The 22,717-nt window shown below is 40.6% G+C and overlaps 1 protein-coding gene across 4 annotated transcripts in view; it reads right to left on the bottom strand.

Annotated features, from left to right (window-relative positions):
- Positions 1 to 4,442: 4,442 nt before the first annotated feature.
- Positions 4,443 to 22,717, bottom strand: part of rnaseh2a (ribonuclease H2, subunit A) — a 56,151-nt gene continuing 37,876 nt past the window's right edge. For all 4 annotated transcript variants that reach the window (XM_059640024.1, XM_048521832.2, XM_048521833.2 and 1 more), the window contains exons 5-8: positions 22,488 to 22,625; positions 20,467 to 20,554; positions 17,646 to 17,769; positions 4,443 to 5,416 (exon numbers count right to left, since the gene is read on the bottom strand). In XM_059640024.1, the coding sequence (XP_059496007.1) occupies positions 5,281 to 5,416; positions 17,646 to 17,769; positions 20,467 to 20,554; positions 22,488 to 22,625 (486 nt within the window). In that variant the 3' untranslated portion in view covers positions 4,443 to 5,280. The remainder of the gene's footprint in view (positions 5,417 to 17,645; positions 17,770 to 20,466; positions 20,555 to 22,487; positions 22,626 to 22,717) is intronic.

The raw sequence follows: 22,717 nt of genomic DNA, 5'->3' as shown, positions 1-22,717 counted from the left end.
TGCTAACTTGGATATGGGTAACAAGTGAATCAACTCCTGTCCAGATGCACAAGTGTTACAGGAAAGCTGACAAAACCCTGAAGATGTAATGCCCTTCTGCTTGCTGCCTACAGTGCAAATTAGACAGCTGCCTGAATCTCAGCAGCCCAATTGGGCTAGTGAAAATTAGTTCCCACAGCATCCCATTGCCAATGAACTGTAATTCAACAGGGGTATGATGAGACCACAACTGAAAAGTGACCTGTAGTTCCAGACAGTGAATGGATTGCATTGCAGCCAGCCAGTTTTATTTCAGCAGAAAAACAAGGATGCCACTGAAGTGAGAAGAATGTGAAAATCAGGACACTGGAGTCAGCAGCAGAGAAATTATCTTGTGCATTGATAGCAAAATGTCTTCCAAGAAAGAAGGGAGGCTTATTCAGCCTAGCATTAGCACATTGGTGCACAATGCTGCAGCAGCACAACCCACTATTTGATTGCTTTTATTAGGTTCAATGTATCTGTCGGAAGCTGCAGAAACTGACTGAGGAAAACCATCTGCTAGCGAATACCAATATCTATTAAACATGACTATTATAGAACATAGAACATAGAACAGTACAGCACAGAACAGGCCCTTCAGCCCACAATGTTGTGCCGACCATTGATCCTCATGGATGCACCCTCAAATTTCTGTGACCATATGCATGTCCAGCAGTCTCTTAAATGACCCCAATGACCTTGCTTCCACAACTGCTGCTGGCAACGCATTCCATGCTCTCACAACTCTCTGCGTAAAGAACCTGCCTCTGACATCCCCTCTATACTTTCCACCAACCAGCTTAAAACTATGACCCCTCGTGCTAGCCATTTCTGCCCTGGGAAATAGTCTCTGGCTATCGACTCTATCTATGCCTCTCATTATCTTGTATACCTCAATTAGGTCCCCTCTCCTCCTCCTTTTCTCCAATGAAAAGAGACCGAGCTCAGTCAACCTCTCTTCATAAGATAAGCCCTCCAGTCCAGGCAGCATCCTGGTAAACCTCCTCTGAACCCTCTCCAAAGCATCCACATCTTTCCTATAATAGGGCGCCCAGAACTGGACGCAGTATTCCAAGTGCGGTCTAACCAAAGTTTTATAGAGCTGCAACAAGATCTCACGACTCTTAAACTCAATCCCCCTGTTAATGAAAGCCAAAACACCATATGCTTTCTTAACAACCCTGTCCACTTGGGTGGCCATTTTAAGGGATCTATGTATCTGCACACCAAGATCCCTCTGTTCCTCCACGCTGCCAAGAATCCTATCCTTAATCCTGTACTCAGCTTTCAAATTCGACCTTCCAAAATGCATCACCTCGCATTTATCCAGGTTGAACTCCATCTGCCACCTCTCAGCCCATCTCTGCATCCTGTCAATGTCCCGCTGCAGCCTACAACAGCCCTCTACACTGTCAACGACACCTCCGACCTTTGTGTCGTCTGCAAACTTGCTGACCCATCCTTCAATTCCCTCGTCCAAGTCATTAATAAAAATTACAAACAGTAGAGGCCCAAGGACAGAGCCCTGTGGAACCCCACATTATGAGGAGAGAAAAATGGCCTCGTGACTCAAGGGACCTTGTGATAACTGAAGCTGTAAAAGAATACATTCAGGGAGAAATTAATAATAAATTAAGACTGATTACAAATCCATTTTTATTTGATTAGATTTTTAAAACAATTAAAAGGAGACTCCAGGTTAAAAAACATTGCATTCCAGAATCTGTAAAAAATTAATTTTAGTTACAAAGCTTGTTGGGTCTGATATTCCCTCTGTGCACTCAGCGGTAGCAGATGTGAGCTTCATCATTTTTACTTTCAGCTCCAAATCTTCACAGGTAATTTTCACAGAATACATATTAAATTGCTGACTGTGCAATTTTCTTTAGCTTCCAAAAACTTGAGCATAAAAGTCTGAAAGTTGTGTAATTCATTAAAGAGCCTGGAGTCTGCTGTGTTCATTCCACCAACATTGTCACTGTTGCCTGTTGTTACTCCATGAAAACTGCTAACATGGAAGGAATACATTAATTTGCTGAACAACATGAAAATGCAGAAGCTGGTGTCAAGTGAATCTATGCTACTCTGTTGGCTGCATTATAGAGATTCGCATATTCTGATATCTACAATGCAATGATTTGTTGCAAACTTCCCCTTCAATGCCATTTGTTTCACTGTTTAAAATCCTTAGAAAACCATGCACTTTGTTGAATGAGCTGCAACTAAATGATTCTGATTTACAATAATTGATAAATGCCCTTTCTGACCCAAAAAACCTATTGTTGTATTTGTTGGTTGCCAAGCTTCTGCATAACAAAAAAACCTATTATTTTGCAAAAGTGGGCATCTTAATTAAAAATAAAGGCTATTAAGTGTTTGTAATGTCCTGGTTTACCTTATGTCAGGGGTACATTGCAATTGGCACCTTGCTTGTTGGGATCACTGCTACCACCTACCAGAAGATGACTGTTGGTTAATGATTTTGTTCAATATTTAGAGAGGTCGTTTGTGGGTGAGTTACTATTGGCTAAAGTAAGTGCCTGATGATCATAGTACAATTCAAAACATCAAGAATGGGTGCATTTTGACTGGAAGCTGTTCAGAGGAGATCACAAGAACAATTTAGGGGACGAAAGGTTTATTTTTACAAGGAAAGCAGTTGGACCTATAATTCATTGGAGCCCTCTTATGGTCCAGTGGTAGAGTCCCTACACCTAGACCAAGAAACCTGGTTTTAAGTCACCCCCTGTTCCAGAAGTATGCAGTAACATCTCTGGGCAGGTTGAAAAAAAAAAGGTTAAATTTTAAAAGAAGAATGAAATGTGATCTGACTGAAACATACAAGATTTTAAGGGTAATAGGGTAGATGCCGAGAGGATGTTTTCCCTTGTGGGGAAATCTAAAATGGTGGAGCACAGGTTAAAAATATAGCACTTCCCAGTTAAGGCAAAAAGATGAAGAATTTCTTCTGAGGATCATTAGTGTTTGGACTTCTCTCTATTGAAAGGTGGACGCTTGGTTGTTGAATACGATCAAAGCTGAATTATTTAATTGACAGACGCATCTAGAATTATATGTGGGGATGTGGGTGGCAAGAATTTGGAGATAAGGCCATCAGTCAAATGGCACAATAAGTTCAAAATGTCTGAATTGTTTCCTACCATTCTCATGTTCATCTTATCCATTTACTTGGCATCAGATTTTAAATTACCACTGGAAAGGGAAAAGCATGTCACAGATTCTAGAGAATTAGATCTATGTAAGTAGCTTTCTTTGAGGCCAGCAGTTACTGACTGCAAAATCCAGACAGCTTTATGCTGCTGCCGAATAAGCATCATGTTTAAACATACCGATAAACAGGTTTAACGCTGATATTTAATGTGGTCAATTTACATACCTACAGGAGCACGTAGCAAAGCAACCTCTCAGGAGAAGGAAACAACTTGCATTTATATAGCACTTATTAGAAAGTCCCAAGGTGCTTTAGGAGGAGATGGCAGGCCAGAAGACCATGAGATTTTGGAAAGAATTACATTTTTGTGGAGAGTCTTAAAAAGGAAGACTGAGAGATGGACAGGGTGATGGAGGGAACTTCAGAGTTAAGGCCCTAGCAGCTTAAGTCAAAGGCACCACTGGTGAGGCAATAAAAACAAAAAAGTGATGCACAACAGTCAGAACTGGAGGAGCACCATCACTTCAATGAGCTGGTAGAGGTTGGGATTTGAAAGACCAAACCAGATCACAATTACAACATTCAGGTTAACTGTGGCAATAGCATTCACCGTCTCAGCTGCACAATCTGCAATGTCAGCATCACTGAGCCACAGTTAATACAAATCACACTTCCAAGGCAGAAGGCAGGGGGGAAAATCAAACCATTCTACAGGATCTCTACACCTAATCTAGCCTCTTAAATCAAGCAGCAGTGATGTACTGAAATATCTCAGTTTTACTTCCTTTTTAACCTTGTCCTTCAGGTTCAATCTCCATGAGGCTGCTGCGCTATACCATTAATCACTATTCCTACAGATGTAGGGGGACCTTAAACCATCAATCATGAACTGGGATAGACAGTAAACATCCTGCTTCTATTTACGTAAATACAGAAATTAACAGGAGGATATAGAATTCAAAGAAAACACACATTGGATTAATTAGCTAAGTGATATCCTCCACGTCATAGGATTGTTATAAAAATCTTCTCAGGGCTCAAACTTTACTTAAGTAGTGTGTCTCAGGTTGGATTATAAATGGTCACTTGCAAATTTCCATTCTTCCAGGATAAACCTATAATTTCTGTGACATGATAGCAGCTAGTTAACTAAAATCAAATGCAGTCTGCTCGCTATCGTACTCAATTTTAAAAAAGCCCATGATAACAGGAGTTAAAGACAAAAGATATTTCCAAGACAACCCAGAGGTTCCAAAAGACAAAATGTTTTATTGGTATAATTCTAAACTCTCACAGGCATCCATTAGCAAATTTTCACAAGACAAATATTGAGCTACTGGCTCTGGAACTACAATGTGCTGCACAAGAAACAGAGCTTAAGGACAAGTTTATGATTTCCTACAGAGGGATTTCCATGTTATTCAACCAAAGTCACCAGGCAGCACCTCAGAAAAAGGGAAGGAGAGTTGAAAGAAACGAAGTAAAAATTTATTCCCAGCCTATTCCTGTCTAAAGCGACAGGAGATACCAATCGAAGAGAAAAATCTTCAATCTATCTCCATTCATACAAGAGCAGTATTACTGCAGATAGTGAAAAACTGAAATAAAAAACAAAAAAAACCTTGAAATACTCTGCAGATCTGTCGACAGAAATATTTCGGCTCAAGGGACCTTTCATCAGAATTGAACAAAGTCAGTCTTCTGGAAGGAACCAAAAAAAAGAGTTGTTTCATAAAAACCATTCTCAAAATAATGAAGTTCAAAAACAGCTTCTGTCTTAATCAAATACCCAACAACGCAAATCTAAGGAAATAAACTGATCCAAACTTGATAAGGAATAAGTCCTTGATGAATAGTTACAGGTTCAATATTCTCATGAAACATTCAATTCAGGGTTACTGTGGCTTCTGGAATGCATGGGTTGGATGGTTGCTCATTGCCAACCCATGTTTCCAAACGAATTTTCTCTTTCTTGGAAAAGCTCATTCTGTGCTTTTGTTTTCCTCATCTCCCACAGCCCCAAACACATAAGCATTTCAATTCCAAACTCTGTTTTGCATACTTTCCACATTCGTGAGATCAAATGCTCAGAGATTCACAAGAGAGACAAGTTTCCTTTCAGCGAAGAAACGATGTGGCTGATCTTTACGGCTTTCGGTCTTTCTTTGAAAGTAGGATAGCACTGAAGATGCTTCCTTTTTGTTGCCATCCTCGTCGTCATCCCTAAAAAAAAAGAGTATGTTTAAAATAAATGTGTTTCAGAAAACACAGCATTTGGGAGTGCAGCTGGCATCAGAATCCCAGGCTAAAGATTGGGAAGAAAAATTCAGAGTTCTTGCTTCAGTTGTAATGTTACAAAATTCTGAGGGCAGAGCTGAACTTAACCAACAACTGAACAAAGTAAAGCATTAAATCATTTGTCTTTCAAATGAGGCACAGACTACAGGTAGGACCAAATAAAAAATCCTTTGGATTTCCAGTGTCCTGTGTGAAAGGAATCTGGGCAATGCTAGATGGTGTGATCCTACAGAAATAACTGTCCCCAAGTCTGAATTAATTCGCACTTCAACTGGTAAGCTAAAGCATACTGTCAGAAAGTAAAAACATGTCACACTGGGCAAAAAAAAAGAGTTATGGCCAGGGTGGGGACAGATGTTCACCTGATCAACACTGATGCATATTTGTGGAGGCAAATTTACTCTGTAGCTGGTTACACTAAATCTGGCCTTGGACATCTTAAACCATCATTAAGGTATGCCTGAAATGGGAAAACCTCCCAATCCTCAGTTCTAACATATCTCACTGTGACCTTACATTGCAGAATGATGTAAGTCACCAGTGTCATGATACTGACATGTATTTGCACCTGCATAAGGAGAGGAAATTACTACAGTGAATAATTTCAGGTGTCTGGTATCAGATACAAGTTAGACTTCTTAAAAAAAGCAAACACACTAGCTGTCACCAAATGAAACAATTTCTTGTTAATTCTTTTGTTGGACTTCTCCATCGCTGAATATTTAATGCCACTGAGCATGTGGCCAACAACTTGCCATTCACAGTCAGTCACTCAAAACAAAATGTCCTACACCAAAATCCACGGGTTAAAACTCTGCTGGACTGCAGAGATGAAAATGCACCATCCAGCACTGATGAATGGAAAAAACAAGGTGGTGAAGTGTAAAGAAATCAATAACAAAAAAGGTTAATGCAAGACCAAAGGAAGGACATCTAATAGGAATGTTCTAATCAACCTGTTCAGAGATGTTATTACACATATCTGGAGTAGGTGGGTCCTGAACCCAGGCCTCCTAGCCAAGAGGTAGGGATACTTCCACTGTAGCACAACAGCCCTGAAGGATATCTATATTTCACAAGTGGAAATAGATAGGTAGAGGTGCAGAAACTACAGAAGGACTTGCGACAGGCTGGAAGGTAGGCAACAAAGTAGCAGATGGAATACAACATGGAGAAGTGTGAGGTTACACACTTAGAAAATCATTGCCTCTGTTTCCTTATCAAAAAGTGGGAAAAGGCTTCAGATAGAGAGACTTGGGAGCCTTTGTTCAAGATCCTCTCAAGGTTAACTTGCAGGTTCAGTTGGCAGTTCGGAGTTAGGAAGATAAATGGAACGTTAGCATTCATCGAGAGGGCTAGAAAACAAGAGCCAGGACACCATGAGGCTGAATATAGCTCTGGTCAGACTGCATTTGGAATATAGTGAGCAGTATTGGGCTCCATGTCTAATGAAAGATGTGTTGGCCTTGGAGGCAGTCCAGAGGAGATTTGCAAGAGTGATCCTGGGGATGACGGGCTTGCCTTGTGAGGAGCAGTTGAGGACGCCCTGTCTGTACTCAATGGAATTTAGAAGGAAGGGAGTGGGGGGAAATCTCATCGAAAAACTTATAGGAAATTGCTAGGCCTGGATGGAGCGAACATGGAGAAGATGTTTCTACTAGTAGGAGAGAATAGGAGCCTAGAGCAAAACCTCAGAGTGAAGGGACGGTCCTTTCGAACTGAAGTGAAGAAGAATTCCTTCAGGCGGAGGTGGAACTCAATGTCACAGAGGACTAGATTAGACCAAGACACTCAGTAAGTATAAAACAAAGATAAGCTCTTGATTAGTAAGGGAATCGAAAGATACAGGGAGAAGGCAGAAGAATGGGATTGAGAAACATAGCCCTAATTAAGTGATAGAACAGACTTGATGAGCCAATGGCCTCATCCTGCTCTGATTTATAATCTAATGGTGAGCACTAAGGAGGTCAGCTAATATTACTGCCCATTCCTGCATCTTGCCTGGTCCATACAAGAGTAAGGAGACAGAATTCAGAGAAGGCACAGTAAACATCACACCAGAGCTCACATTCTTTCTTTCACTATTTTCACTTGACATTGTGCATTCAAACCATGCCTCTGTCTCACATTTCATGAACTGTACTAATGCCTGCATTACTGAGGCACTATACTGTGCTTAAAAGAGGTTCGAAGCAGGTACCAATATGACACTATGGTAGCACAGGATAATTGTGAAGCTCTAGATTACAAGAAAGGAAGGACAGATTTCAAATCACAAACTGTAATTGTCTACATTTTAGATCACAATTATATTGTGATCTAAAATGCTCTAACATCGATGAAGGTAGAGTAGTGGATGTGGTGTATGTGGATTTTAGCAAGGCATTTGACAAGTTTCCCCATGGTAGGCTCATTCAGAAAGAGAGGAGGCATGGGATTCAGGGAAATTTGGTTGTCTAGAGACAAAACTGTTTGCCCAATAGAAGACAGAGGGTGGTAGTAGATGGAAAGTATTCAGCCTGGAACTCAGTGACCAGTGGTGTGCCGCAGGGATCTGTTCTAGGATCTCTGCTCTTTGTGATCTTTATAAATGACTTGGGTGAGAAAGTGGAAGGGTGGGTTAGTAAGTTTACCAATGACTCGAAGGTTGGTGGAGTTGTGGACAGCGTGGAGGGTTGTTTTGCAATGGGACACTGACAGGAGGCAGAGTGAGCAAAGAAGTGGCAGTTGGAATTCAACCAAGAAAAGCAAGAAGTGATTCATTTTTGAAGGTCGACTCTGAATGCAGAATACAGGGTTAATGGCAGGATTCTCAGCAGCGTGGAGGAACAGAGGGATCTTGGGGTGCACGTCCAGAGGTGCGACCCTAGTTGACAGGGTTGTTAAGAAGGTGTATGTTGTGTTGGCTCACTGGCAGGGGAATTGCCAGTGAGGTTATGCTGCAGCTCTATAAAACTCTAGTTAGACCAAACTTGGAATATTGGGTTTAGTTCTGGGCACCTCATTACAGGAAAGATGTAGAAGCTTTAGACAGGATGCAGAAGAGATTTACCAGGATGCTGCCTGGACTGGAGGGCAGGTCTAATGAGGAAAGATTGAGGGAGCTAGGGCTTTTTTCATTGGAGCGAAGAAGGTAAGAAGTGACTTGATAGAGGTTTACAAGATGACGAGAGACATAATGAGAGTGGATAGTCAGACTTTTTCCCCAGGGCGGAAATGACTATTACGAGGGGGCATAATTTTAAGGTGACTGGAGGAAGGTATAGGGGAGATGTCAGAGGTAGGTTCTTCACACAGAGAGTGATGGGTGTGTGGAATGTGCTGGCAGCAGTGGTAGTGGAGATACTTCAGAGACTTTTAAGCGACTCTTGGATAGGCACATGGAGGATAGTAAAATGTAAGGTATGCAGAGTAGATTGATCTTAGCTGGATAATAGGTCGGCACAACATCATGGGACAAAGGGCCTGTACTCTGTTATACTGTTCTATGGTCTACGGTCTATGTAATGGCCTGATGCTTAGTTAGGGCTATCGGTATTGGAAAGAAATGACATGCATTCCTTTGCATTTTCATGACCCCAAAATCTTCCAAACAGATTCACAGTCAATAAAGTAGTTACTAATTAATGTTCCAATTAAGTTTCATGTGACATGATTCCATTAACAGCTACGAGATTAACTATTTTGTTTTTCAAAAAAAAAAAGTGGTGCTGGACAGTGGGAGAACTCCTCTTCCAATAGTGCCAGAGGATCAATTAGATTCACCTGACAGGGAGCTGCTAAAATTTGAAAGCTGGCAGCTCTCAGTGCCGTCCTGACTGAAGTGCTGGCACGATTACACGCTCAACGTCTGTGAGTGGCTCAACAATGAAAATGCTACCTAAGCCAAAGTGGATATCTAATTTTGAGTAACATTTTTTAAAAAAGTGGTTACTGCTGCTGCTGCATTCCACATTAAAATATTTTCTACAATAATAGCTAAAATTCTATTTTGTGTAGCTTACCTTATAAGTGGATGTTTACTGTATAAAAGTTGGGAGGTTTTATTAAATTTTGTTAAGGTGCTAGCCAGACAACAGCTGGAATATTTTGAACTGTTTTGGGCATTTTTTCTAAGGAATGATATACTGGCATTGGACAAGGTCAGAAAGCACACAACGCCAGGTTGTGGTCTAACAGGTTTGTTTGAAGACAAGCTTTCGCAGCATAGTCCCTTTGTCAAATAAAGCATACTGGCATTAGTGGCAGTCCAACAATGGTTCACAAGGCTGGTAGGCAAGCAATTGTCCGATGAGGAAAGATTAAGTAGATTGGGCCTGTACTCATTGGAATCTAGAAGAATGTGAGACAACTTCCTGAAATGCACAAAATTCATAGGGGACTTGAGAGGGTAGATGCAGAAAGTGAGGGCAGCATGGTGGCTCAGTGGTTAGTACTATTGCCTTATTGCCAGGGATCCCACTTCGACTCCCGTCTCAGACGACTGTCTGTGGAGTTGCACATTCTCCCCATGTCTGTGTGTTTCTGCTGGGTGATCCAGTTCCCTTCCACAGTGCAAAGATGTGCAAGTTAAGTGGATTGGCCATGCTAAATTCATGCACAGTATTCAGGGATGTGCAGGCTGGGTGCATTAACCACGGGAAATGCAGAGTTGCAGGGTTGGGAGTGTGTGAGGATGTAGTTGAGTCTGGGTGAGATGCTCTTTGGAGGATCGGTGTGGACTTGTTGGGCCAAATGGCCTGTTTCCACACTAGGGATTCTATGAAAAAGTTAGAACTGGAATCACCTAGACTATCAAATATTTGCTGGGTAACAATATTGAAATAATTCAAAACATTCATGGGTAAACAAACAAACAAACAAACTGCACACTGGAAGTGAAGAATCAGTAATATAAATGTGCACAGGAGACTGCATTGGCAAACATGATAAATTGTGATGAAAATCATTAAAAAAAAAGCAAGAATGGAAGTTTAAGTTTGCAGCACTGGCTTGTAAGTGACAAAGGCTGTTAAGGGCAGAAATGAGAAACAATATATCTTGGATGCCAGAAAAAGGAAGAGGAAACAGAAAAAGGAAGAGGAAATATATCTTAATTAGGAAGACAAGGGCGCATAGCACAGAAGGAACTTACTGTGCATGTACACAAGTAATTACAATACGTGGAATTAACATGTTTGCATACTTACTGAATTAGTGCACACATCCTTGGGCATCCCACTGATTTAGAAAAAATATATAAACAATGGAAATGGCAAAACATATCAGCAATCAGAAATTATTGTTATGAAGATAAAATTGATAAGATGGGGCTTCTCCTTGCACTCTAACAATCAGATATTTAAGTGATTTCCAAGGTCCTCAAAATATATCAGGATAATAGAAACAGTTTATCAGTTTCAAGTGTCAGTAATTGACAGCAACAAGAGTGCATAAATTTAAGAATAAAATAGGAAGTTAGAAAATTCCTTTGCACAGATGGCGATTATAATATGGCCCTTTCTGCCACAAAGCTCTGTTGAAGCAGAGCAAGTGCTTTTAAATTGGCAGTAAAATTGTTTTTGAGAAAAGAGTAACTATTGAACAGTATAAAGGAGAGCAAGTAAATGCAATTAAATTAATAAGTCATATGGAGACGTGTGTTGGTGCAGACCTGACAGGTCATATTGTTTGCTTCTGAAATTATGAATATATACCTAAGATCTTCTTCCTTGACTGAGAGAAGCTCAGAAAGTTAGCGATTACCAGAATGATCACGATGTGTAATGGACTGCAAACGACTGCACCTAAAAGCCCAAAAAACAAAACATTTTGCCTGAAAACCAGACATTTCTCAGGACCCTGCATGCTCCTATCAGAATAGATTAAGCAGAGGAATGAAAAAGCCATTCTTGAGATGATCTCAGGGGATGGAACCAACAAGTGCTGTACATACACAGCACCTGTACCCATTCCAGAATTTTAAGATCTGCTTCCTGGGCCCAGTCTTTCCAATTCTCCAAACACAAATCTGCCTGTTCCATCATCGGGGAATCCAAAATCCAGGAAAATCCAAAACACAGTTTAGTCTCAGCTTCAAGGATACCTGATTTTTGGACACCTAACTCAGAGCGAGCAAGTCATGGGGAGAAAAACTCTACCATCATTTACACTGCCAGCTGAATTTGGAGAGGCTTACCGAGATTTCACTTTGACACAGAAATGTTATCACACAAGTCGAAGCCTTGTTCAGTATAACCTATGTTTCATTTTACAAACAACATAAAAGAGTCACAACAGTAAAGATGAAAAATATGAAAGGCAACAGCAGCTCACTCTTCTGAATGCACATTCTTGCCAGGCAAGAAAAAAAAATAAAAACTGCTAATTAGGAGCTGAAAAAGGGGGCAAAAAAGATTAAAATCACAGACTGTATCAGCCACAAGATTTCATTTAACAAAAGTCAAAGTAGTTATGGTGAGAACAACTCACCTATTAGTCTATTGTCAGCATGAATTGACTGATCAAATCATATAAATCTGTGCCTAGGAAGTTCAAGCAAGTTCAGCACATTAAAACAAAAATTAATGCAGGGGTTTCAATATATTGAATAGAAATTAAACTCACTTCTCATTTCTGATAGTTTTGTTGTCCAACTCACCTTATAACATCTCCCTCTACTCTCTAACAAGTAATTAAGTAATACATCAGTTGACAGCATTAAATTCAAACAGAACTTATGGATGCTGAACTTTGAAAATTAAAAGAGAAAAGGCTGGAAGTGCTCAGCTGGTCAGACGGTTACTACAGAGACTGAGAGAAAGGCCTGATGAAAAGTCATTAGCCTAAACTGTTAACCTGGTTTCTATCTCTATCGAAGTTTACTCATTTGCAGAGTACTTCCTGTATTTTCAATTTAGTTTCAAAAATATCGTTCCAGTGTTTTGTTTTGGAATAGTTGCACTGAAGAAACAAAACTCAAAAGGACAGAGAAAAACCCACTGGAGGAAGGATCAAGAACATGAGTGCACAGATTTAATGTAATTGGCAACTGTGACATTAGAAAAAGCTTTTGCACACAATGAGTGATTAGGATTTGGAATGTGCTGCTAAGAGTGCAGTGGAGAGAAGTCAGTAGAAGCAATCAAGAAAAAAATAATTGATGATTATCCAAAAAAAGGAAGAACATGTCGGACCATGCGGGGGAAAGCAGGAAGTCAATTCAAGGTGATTTGTTTCATCAGAGAACCAGAAGACAAAACGGGCCAAATTTCCTCTTTCAATGCTGTAAGCATCGCAAATGAACTTATTCTCAAGTAATTTCAAAACCAGGATTTGAGCACATAAACGAAGCCAACCTTTTGTGTAAAGAATGAATTGTATCAGCATAATTACCTTGCTCCAAATAAGATCAAAGTCCCATCAGCCTGGTTTGGTAGGCATTAAAGACCTTGTGTCAATACTTTGAAGTTTGTAGAGAGTTTTTTTAAAAATTTATTCATTTTATGGAATGTGGGCATCACTAGCTGGGCAAGCATTTACAGCCCATTCCTAGATGCCCTTGGAGAAGGTGGTGAGCTGCTTTCTTGAACCACTGCAGTCTATCTGCTATGAATTGGTCCACATTGCCATTTGGGAGGGAATTGCAGGATTTCGACCCAGCGACAATGAAGGAGCAGCAATATATTTCCAAGTCAGGATGGTGAGCGGCTTGGAAGAGAACTTGAGATGGTGGTGTTCCCATATATCTGCTGAATACCTCATCCTTCGAGATGGAAATGGTCATGGGTTTGGAAGGTGCTGTCTGAGGATCTTTAGTGAATTTTGCAGACAGTACACACTGCTGCTACTGAGCGTCGGTGGTGGAAACAGTGGATGCTTGTGGATGTCATGCCAATCAAGTGGGCTGCTTTGTCGTGGATGGGGTCAAGCTTCTTGACTGTTTTAGGCAAGTGGGGATTATTCCACCACACTTCTGACTTGTGCCTTGTAGATGGAGGACAGGCTTTGGGAAGTCAGAAAGGGAATTACTCACCACAGTATTCCTAACCTATGACCTGCTCTTATAGCCACTGCATTTATATGGTGAGTCCAGTTGAGTTTCTAATCAATGATGACTCCCAGGACATTGATAGTGGGAAAATTCAGTGATGTTAACATCATTGAATGGCAAGGAGAGATGGGTAGATTATCTTTTATTGGTGAAGGTCATAACTTGGCATGTGTGGCACAAATGTTACTTGCCACTTGTCAGTCCAAGTCTGGAAAGCGACCAGCTTACGTTGCATTTCGACATGAACTGATTCAGTGTCTGAGGAGTCGCGAACAGTGGTGAACTTTGTGCAATTATTGGCGAACATCCCCACGTGTGACCTTATGATGGAGGTAAGGTCAGTGATGTAGCAGCTAAAGTTGGTTCGGTCAAAGGCACTACCCTGAGGAACTTCAGCAGAGATGTCCTGGAGTGGAGATGAATGGCCTCCAACAACCACGACCATCTTCCAACGTGTGTCAGATATGACTAACCACCCGAGAGTTTGCCCCCCCGATACCCACCAATTTCAGTTTTGCTACAACTCCTTGAAACCACTCAGTCGAATGCAATCTTGATGTCAAGATCTGTCACTCTCACCTCACCTCTGGAATTCAGCTCTTCTGTCCGTGTTTCAACCAAGGCTATAATGAAGTCAGGAAGTAAGTGGCCCTGACGGAACCCAAAAACTGGGTATCACTGAGCAGCTGCTGCTTGACAGCACCTTCCATCACTTTACCAACGATCGGCAGTGGACTGATGGGGCAGTCATTGGCTGGGTTGGATTTGTCTTGCTTTTTATGTACAGGACATACTCAGGCAATTTTCCACTGTCAGGTAGATGCCAGTATTGTAACTCTGCTGGAACAACTTGGCTAGGGGAGTAGCAAGTTCTGGAGCACAGTCTTCAGTACTATTACCAGAATATTGTCAGAGCCCACAGCCTTTGCAGTATCCAGTGACTCCAACTGTTTTGTGATATTACAGAGTGAATAGAATTGGCTGAAGACCAGTATTCATAACGCAGGGGACCAGTGGAGGAAGTTAAGATGGATCATCCATTCAACACTTCTGGTTGAAGACTGCTGCGAAAGCTTCAGCTTTATCTTTTGCACTGATGTGCTGGGCTCTTTCATCAATGAGGATAGGGATATTTGTGGAGGCTCCTCCTCCAGCAAGTTCTTTGATCGTCCACCACCATTCATGACTGCAGAGCTTATATTTGATCCACCGATTGTGGGATCGCTTAGCTCTGTCTATCACTTCCTGTGTCTGCTGTTTGGCGGGCAAGTAGTCCTTTGGTAGCTTCACCAGGTTGGTACCTCATCTTCAGGCATGTCTGGTGCTGCTCCTGGCGTGCCATTCTACACTCCCCAAGGAACCAGGGTTGATCCCCAGGCTTGATGGCAATGGTCGAATGGGGGATATGCGGACCATGAGGTTACAGATCGTGTCAACTACATTTCTGCTGGATTTGATGGCCCACAGCACCTCATGGATCCCCAGTCTTGAGTTGCCAGATTTGTTCGAAGTCTGTCCATTTAGCAAAGTGATAATGCCACACAACACAATGAAGGTTATTCTCTATGTGAAGGCAGGACTTTATCCCAACAAGAACTGTACAATGGTCACTCTTACCAATGCTGTCATGGACAGGTGGATCTGTAGCTGACAGATTGGTAAGGGGTCAAGTTTGTTTCTCCATCTTGTTGGTTCTCTTACCATCTGCTGCAGACCCAATCGAGCAGCTACGCCCTTTAGGACCAGACTAGCTCAATCCGTAGCACTGCTGCCAAGCCATTCTTGGTGGTGGACATTGAAATCCCCCACCCAGAGTACATTTTGTGCCCTTGCCATCCTCAATACTCCTCCATTCGAACAATACGTAGAGGCAGCACTGATTCATCAGCTGAAGGAGGAGGGTGTGTGGCAATCAGCAGGATGTTTCCTTGCCAGTGTTTAACCTGAATGTAACTTCATGGGGTCCAGAGTCAATGTTGAGGAATCCCAGAGCAACTCCCTCCTGATTGTACACAACTGTGCCGCCACCTCTACTGGGTCTGTCCTGCCGGAGAGACAAGACATATCCAGGGATAGGATCGGTGGTGTCTGGAGCATTGTCTGTAATGTATGATTCTATGAGTATTAACTGTGTCAGGCTGATGCTTGACGAGTCTATGAGACAGCTCTCCCAATGTTGGCACTTGTCCCCAGATGTTAATGAGGAGGACTTTGCAGAGTCAACACGGCCGTTTCTGCTGTTGTCTTTTTCAGTGCCTATGTTGATGCCAGATGATCCATCTGGTTTCATTTCTTTGAGACTTCGTAGCGATAGGTACAACTGAATGGCTTGCTAGGCCCTTTCAGAGGGCAACTGAGAGTCAACCACATTGCTGTGGGTCTGGAGTCACCAGGTGAGGACGGCTGACTTCCTTCCACATTAGTGACCCAGATGGGTTTTTCTGAACGATCAACAATGCTTTCATGGTCGCCAATTGATTCTTAATTCTAGATTTGTTTTGATGAAATTCAAATTCCACCATCTGCCGTGGCAGGATTCGAACCAGGGTCACCAGAACATTTTCTGAGACTCTGGACTAATAGTTTCGCATTAATACCACTCTGCAATCACGTTCCCTGTACACCAATTTACACCAACATAAATACATTTAATGTTTACAATTATGAAAACAAATGCAGTTGGTGCAATGTTGTTTGTTAATGCAGCTAACATTGTTGCCTCAGTGGGAGGAGCTGGTCAATGTGATCAGCTCAAATCAACACAAATGTTTATTTTCCTTCCTAAAGTCATGAAAATAAGCATTTCCATGCCTTATAATCCAAAGATTGTTTTGTATCCAAAACATTTTTCAAGTTTTTGTATCTCACCCAAAGGATTTATAGGCAATAAGGGGAAGCAAAGTCCTAGTAGAATTATCATTGGTCTGTTGATCCAGAGACCCAGTTAATATTCCAGGGACCTGGGCTCTAATCCCATATGGAAGATAGTGCAATATGAATTTAGTTAAAAATCTGGAATTAAGAGTCTAATGATGACAACAAATCCAATGTTGATTGATGGAAAAGTGCATCTGCTTCACTAATGTGTTTTAGGAAAAGAAACAGCCATTTTTACCTGGTCTGGCCTATATGTGGCTTCAGGTCCACAGTGTGTGGTTAACTCCTAACTGCCTTCTGGGCAATAAATGCTGGCCGTTTATCCCATGAAGGAAAGAAAACAAACCTCAACCTGTTCAGAGACGTATCACATGCACCTTTGGTGAGAATTTCTAATACACAAATGTTATCAGTATCCTTAGTGATTCACTGCTCTGATACAAAGACAAAAGAAAGAAGGTCCTCGCAAGTTCGTGAAGAACTGATGTCAGCCAGGGCAACATCGTCCAAGTTAACACAACTAGCTTTGGCACTTACTGGCAACATCACGAGGTAAGAAAAAGAAATCAACCAAACTGGGATCTCACTCCTGATTTCCACTGAGTGACCCTTGTAATAAAGAACAAGTGCACTCATCAGACAAGAACTCGGATTGGCCTTTGTTCTGATGCTTCCCAAAGCAATGGGCTGTTGAACCCCAAAGCTAAATTTGCAAATGATAATTTCCAGTTTGGATGAGACACTGAACAGTGGGCAGGACCCTTAAGGCAATATCCTGACAGTAACTTGTAACAAGGCAGCAGGAAACAAGGAGAGGAAATTGACATGGACCAGCAATATTCATTACGTTTACTTCTAGTATTATAACTGTCATTACATATTAATTAACAGAGGTTTTACCATTGGCTTCAGCAATCCTGAACTACAGCAGAAAGCAAAGATTCTTCCTGAGAAAGGACATCCAGCAGGAATTGCTGGAAAATAACATACTTGCAGAACCAAGTTTGAACTGAAAGGAACAGTGGTGATGCAGTCCAGCATTAAAGACTGGTGATCCAAACAGTCATGCTGGGGAAGAGACAGGTCAGAATTAGGAGAGAAAACTGGAAAACATCAACTATATCTGATCAACTTGTAAATAGCAAGTTGAACCCAAATGATATGTTTCAGGAGACAAGACTCTCTCCTTGAACCAAATTCTGTAATTTATGGGCTAGTTAGTTAATTATGTAATTTGTTACATACCAGTGGACAGGTACTGCCCGTGTATCCAGAATTGCCTGCGCTGTGCTCCAACTAAAGCGCACAAACTGCGGAAATCCAAAAACAGGGTCCAACTGGTTCTCCAGCCAGTCTTTTGTTTTAGGGTCTACAAGGAAACGCAGATGCAAATGAAAAAAAAAAATTAAATCCTTGAAAACAAGCTAACTCCTCTCTAGGAGTACTCTGGTGTAAATCCCCGCTACATAAGGAAATTGACAGATGCAGTGGCTATTTGTAGTGCTGCACCAAGTTTAATATTTAATTGTATCAGAGAGCCAAGTACATTACCTACACAGTACCCCACACTGGGTAGAATGAGGAGTGGAATTGTAAACCCTAGACCAGGTAACCAAAAATAAGCACAAAAGTCAAATCTAAAAAAAAGAGTTTACATCAGGTAAACCCAACAATTAAATAAAACCCACCAATTGATTACTTCTAGTTAAATTCAACTAAATCATCTTAATTAAACTACAGTTTAAAAGAACAAGATTCAGGTTTTCTGAGAATCCAGCAAATGTTGAATAAAAAGCCAGTGAATTTTCTTGTGCATCAACAGTGCTTTTTTTCCCCCCCAAAATATAAAGATCTCATTTTCTAGTTTATTTGATTTCTTCCCAAGCAGCAAGGCTACGATGATCAATTCTGATGTATTGAGAATCTCACACGCAAGTTTACATCCTATCGCTCTGACAACATTTCAACATAACTCAACATGGTACAATAAACATACAAGCCTATAGGCACACAATACGAGAGTGGTGCAGAATTCATACACTGTGCAAGTACTGTGCCTCACCAATGTGAGAACTAACAACTAAAGGGCACAGCACAAACTCTTTCCTTGGCATTAACCATAATGTCTCTCACCTACAACACTCAGCTCACTTTCTGACTCTCATATACTTGATCTTGGATACAAAACTTCATTATTTATGCTGCACTCAGATCACTACTTCCAGTTCAACATGTACACTTAAAAGCTAGTTAACAGTAATGAGAAACCAGACTTTTGAAATGCAATGTGACATTGTATAGTGCCCAAGCGATCAAAACCCTTGCTTTTTAATATTTTTTAGAAATTAAAGAAGTTCTCTTCTCTCTTCTAGTTTTCTGAATGAAGAATGAATATTATACATCGCTAAAAAAATACATATTTTGTAAGTTTTGCATCTTTCACTTATCAGAAGAATTCATAAATATTCTTGCAAAAATCCTGTTGAGTTTAAGATTAAAATCTCTGATAAAATATCTCTTCTTTTCAATAATACTCAAGTTCAGTACCACGGACGACTACTAATAAATATTCTCTCTGACTGTATCAATCAGCATTTAAGCAATAAATCAGGTTTAAATGGCAAAAATAACAAAGCAAATTCTAACAGCAAACCAGTACAGTGACTCCATTCAATTCATCTGCACAAGATCATGCATAAGTATAATGCAACTGTGCATTTAACACCAAACTTAGACCAACACACGATACAAAGTCTACCCACCACAGGATCTCTATTAGCTATTTGCACAGCTGCAATACAGCAGCTCAGGAAATGTCAGTCTGGGTCAGAAGGTTATGCACTCTATTTCTATTAACAACATGAAGACAATCTCAGCTGACCCTGTATCACAAAACTGAGGGAGTATTCCATTAGAAGAGTACAGTACAGGAAGAGACCCTTCGGTTCACCATGGAGTGCTGTTCTAAACTAATCTCATCTGCCTGCACTTGATCTGTATCCCTCTAATTCCCAGCCTGCTCATGTGATTGTCTAAATGCCTCTTAAACATTGCTATAGTATCTGCTTCTGCCAACTTCCCAGGTAGTGCATTCCAGTGCTGAAGATGCTGTAATTATGATTAAAACAAGGGCTTTCTTGCTTGCTCAAATGGGTACAAAACATCTCCTGATGTTTTCTTGGACAAAAACAGAAACAGCTCCTAGTCGTCTATGTTTCTTCCTCCAATAACACCACAAAAGCTGATTACCTTGTGACTGATATACTTGGTGTTTGCAGACCTAGCCGTGCACTGGCATTTCACCTATAGGTCAACAATGGTGCACTTTAGAAGTTATTGATTCTTTGTAACACGCATTGGGGAATATAATGGATAATGGTAAGATTGTCACATGAGTGCAAGCACTTAAATCTAATGAGGTGGGTGCAGGTTCAAATTTGATATTCAGGAACTCAAGAGGTTTCCATCAGTAAGCAAAATGTATCGATAAAAAGTACTGAATTTCTCTTCTATCTCAGCTGTTTTACACATGTTCTATAAATTAATATTCAAGGTTCCTTTCTCCCTATTCTAGTGGATAAGCAAATCAGTCACCAGAATACATCACGAAGGCATTCTGATGGCCATTTTCAAAAGTAGATCAGAAGACCTTAAAAGCTGGTCAAGTTTTGCTCTTCATAATGAGATCAGTTTAGAGTGGGGTCTGGGACACAGAAATGGAGGTCTCCTTTCTCTTCAATCTCCCCACAACCTCAAAATACACAAGACAGTAAACTGCAGAGGCACGACGAACCCAGATTACTATTTCTCATTACTCCCAAGAAGTTAATGCCATAAATGGAAACTGACAAAGTAAGTTTGAAGAAACAACATTACTCAATGTGAGGTTTGTGGAAAGCTCGAGTAGGAAGCAATGAACGGATGAATATACAGTCATTCTCTATTGTTTCCTTCAGAAGCCCCAGTGCAAGCTTCTCATATCATCCTCCAAACAAAAATGCCAAATAGTTCTCATTACTTCTGTACTGTATTGACCAATGATCCTCTTCCTACTGGTAATTCTTACCGTTCGGATACCCTGAACCATAATCCAGGTTAATATCACCTAGATTTTCAACAAATTTCCACGATTGAACAGCATGATCTCTGGCAACCTGAAGGACACACAAGTTAAAGGACAAGATGAAACTGATTCACCAACTCTGAAGGTTACAGTTAAATTTCAGTCTTACTAAATTAATGTTAGATTTTTAAATGGAAGTGTAATGCATGGGAAATCAGAATATTTTTCAAGTATGTAAATAACTTAATTCCATTTCTCCCCCAAATACATCAGTATTTTTAAAATCACTCGTATATTGAATCCTTTAAAAATACTCTTTTAGATATTTTAAAATCAGCCAATTCAGAGATGTCGTAGAATACCTCTGAAGCAGGTGAGAATTGAACCAGGATCTTCTGGCTCAGGGGCAGAGACACTAATCACTACACATCAAGAGTAGTGTTCTATATTTTTGTTATTTCCACATCTGCTTTGAAGTGAAATATATTATATATTCCACAGTGGTTTCATTAGATTTTGTAAATTGTGGTAAATTCAAATAATATTCTTTTTCCCTATATTGGTCTGCATGTGTCACCCACTACTGCCACCTTAAGGGCATAATTGTCCAGTCAAACTCTTTCTATGCAATTAGAAAGAGCAGAATGTTAAACTAGGAAATACAGCCATGCTCACGCTATACATCAACAACACAGAAAAACTTTTAAAAATTAAGAGGGATATGAAGTTACATTTTATGCACCTTGGGGTTTATGGAACATATTCATACAACGGACCCATTTGACCAGCTCTTTCCAAGCTGCTGTACTTCAAGTGTCTTAACACTGCCATCTGATGGTTTAATCAGTAATTGCAACTCAAGACACAATCAAGACCTGTCCAAATGTCATATCAGAGATAATGGGAACTGCAGATGCTGGAGAACCCGAGATACCAAAGTGTGGGGCTGGATGAACACAGCAGGCCAAGCAGCATCGTAGGAGCACAAAAGCTGACATTTCGGGCCTAGACCCTTCATCAGAAAGATAGCAGTGTTGAATTAGTTATACCCATGCCATCTATGAGTGCAGCAGTCAAAGATGCAAAGAATATTTTTTCAAGCATGTAAAATAAATGATATCTTAATTCCATTGCTCACTTGAATATATCAGTATTTTTAAAATCACTCACATTGAATTCTGTAGTGTTCTAGATACTTTAAAATCAACCTGTTCAGAGAGGTTATGCCACACCCCTGGATCAGGTGAGACTTGAGCCTGGGTCTGAGTATATTAGCAAAGAATACAGATAAAGCAAATAATTTAAAGGAGACTAGTTTAACAAATATTGATTAGTCATCAACAACTTGGATTTCTTTGCAAACACTTTACACTTGAAGACAGTGTTCCACACAAGCAAGCAGAGCAAAGCACAGGTGCCCACCATGAGCTTTCCCTTTGTGCAGTACCAGAGATAGTGAAGTAAAATAGCTGGAATGGCATAGGCCGATGAGGCAAATCAGGGAGGAGACTACAATTGGGTGATGGTACATTGCTGTAATTATACCTCAAAATACTTTGTGCTAAATTGCACTGTGTTAAATTGCACCTTGTGAGAATTAGTGCAATGATATTTTTTGGTAAAATAAAATAATTCTGGAATTCCTCTGTAAAACCTTAGATGCAAAACCACAGTTCACTCAGGAGAATAGCCAATTTACCTTGGCGAGAAAATGAGAGAGTAGAGTTACACAGTGACTTAGCTTGATACAGTACCAATATGCTAAATACAGTGTATGGATTGTTCCCTCAAATGCTTAAGATTTCTTTATTTCAACTGGGAAACCAGAATTTCAAATACTTTTATTCATTTTCTGGAAGTATTCATTTGCTGGTAGGGGTGAAAGTTCTTGGCTGCCTCTGGTCTGCCTTTGAAATTGATGTAGCGAATCTTCTTCTTAAACTACAAGGAGTTCATGTGGCAAAAAAGGTACTCCCATGACCAAAAGAGAAAACTTAAACGCACTCCTAGCAATCAGTACTCACTTTAGCACAGATGCTGGCTGCACTGACTATTGGGAATAAGGAATCAGCCTTGGATCTGACTGTGACCTCCAGCTCTGGGAAGCGTTCCTTCAACTTTGCCTCATACTTTTCTGCCGGTCCCACTGTGTCTACATAAACCTAAGGATAAGGAGAGATTCACTTATTAATGCAGCAATATAAAAAACACTGTTTGCTGTTCTACATAATAAGAATGGTAACTGTACAATTCA

This window comes from Stegostoma tigrinum, chromosome 35 (assembly GCF_030684315.1).
Source record: "Stegostoma tigrinum isolate sSteTig4 chromosome 35, sSteTig4.hap1, whole genome shotgun sequence".
Classification (NCBI taxonomy): domain Eukaryota; kingdom Metazoa; phylum Chordata; class Chondrichthyes; order Orectolobiformes; family Stegostomatidae; genus Stegostoma; species Stegostoma tigrinum.
This window is presented reverse-complemented; position numbering and strand designations above follow the sequence as displayed.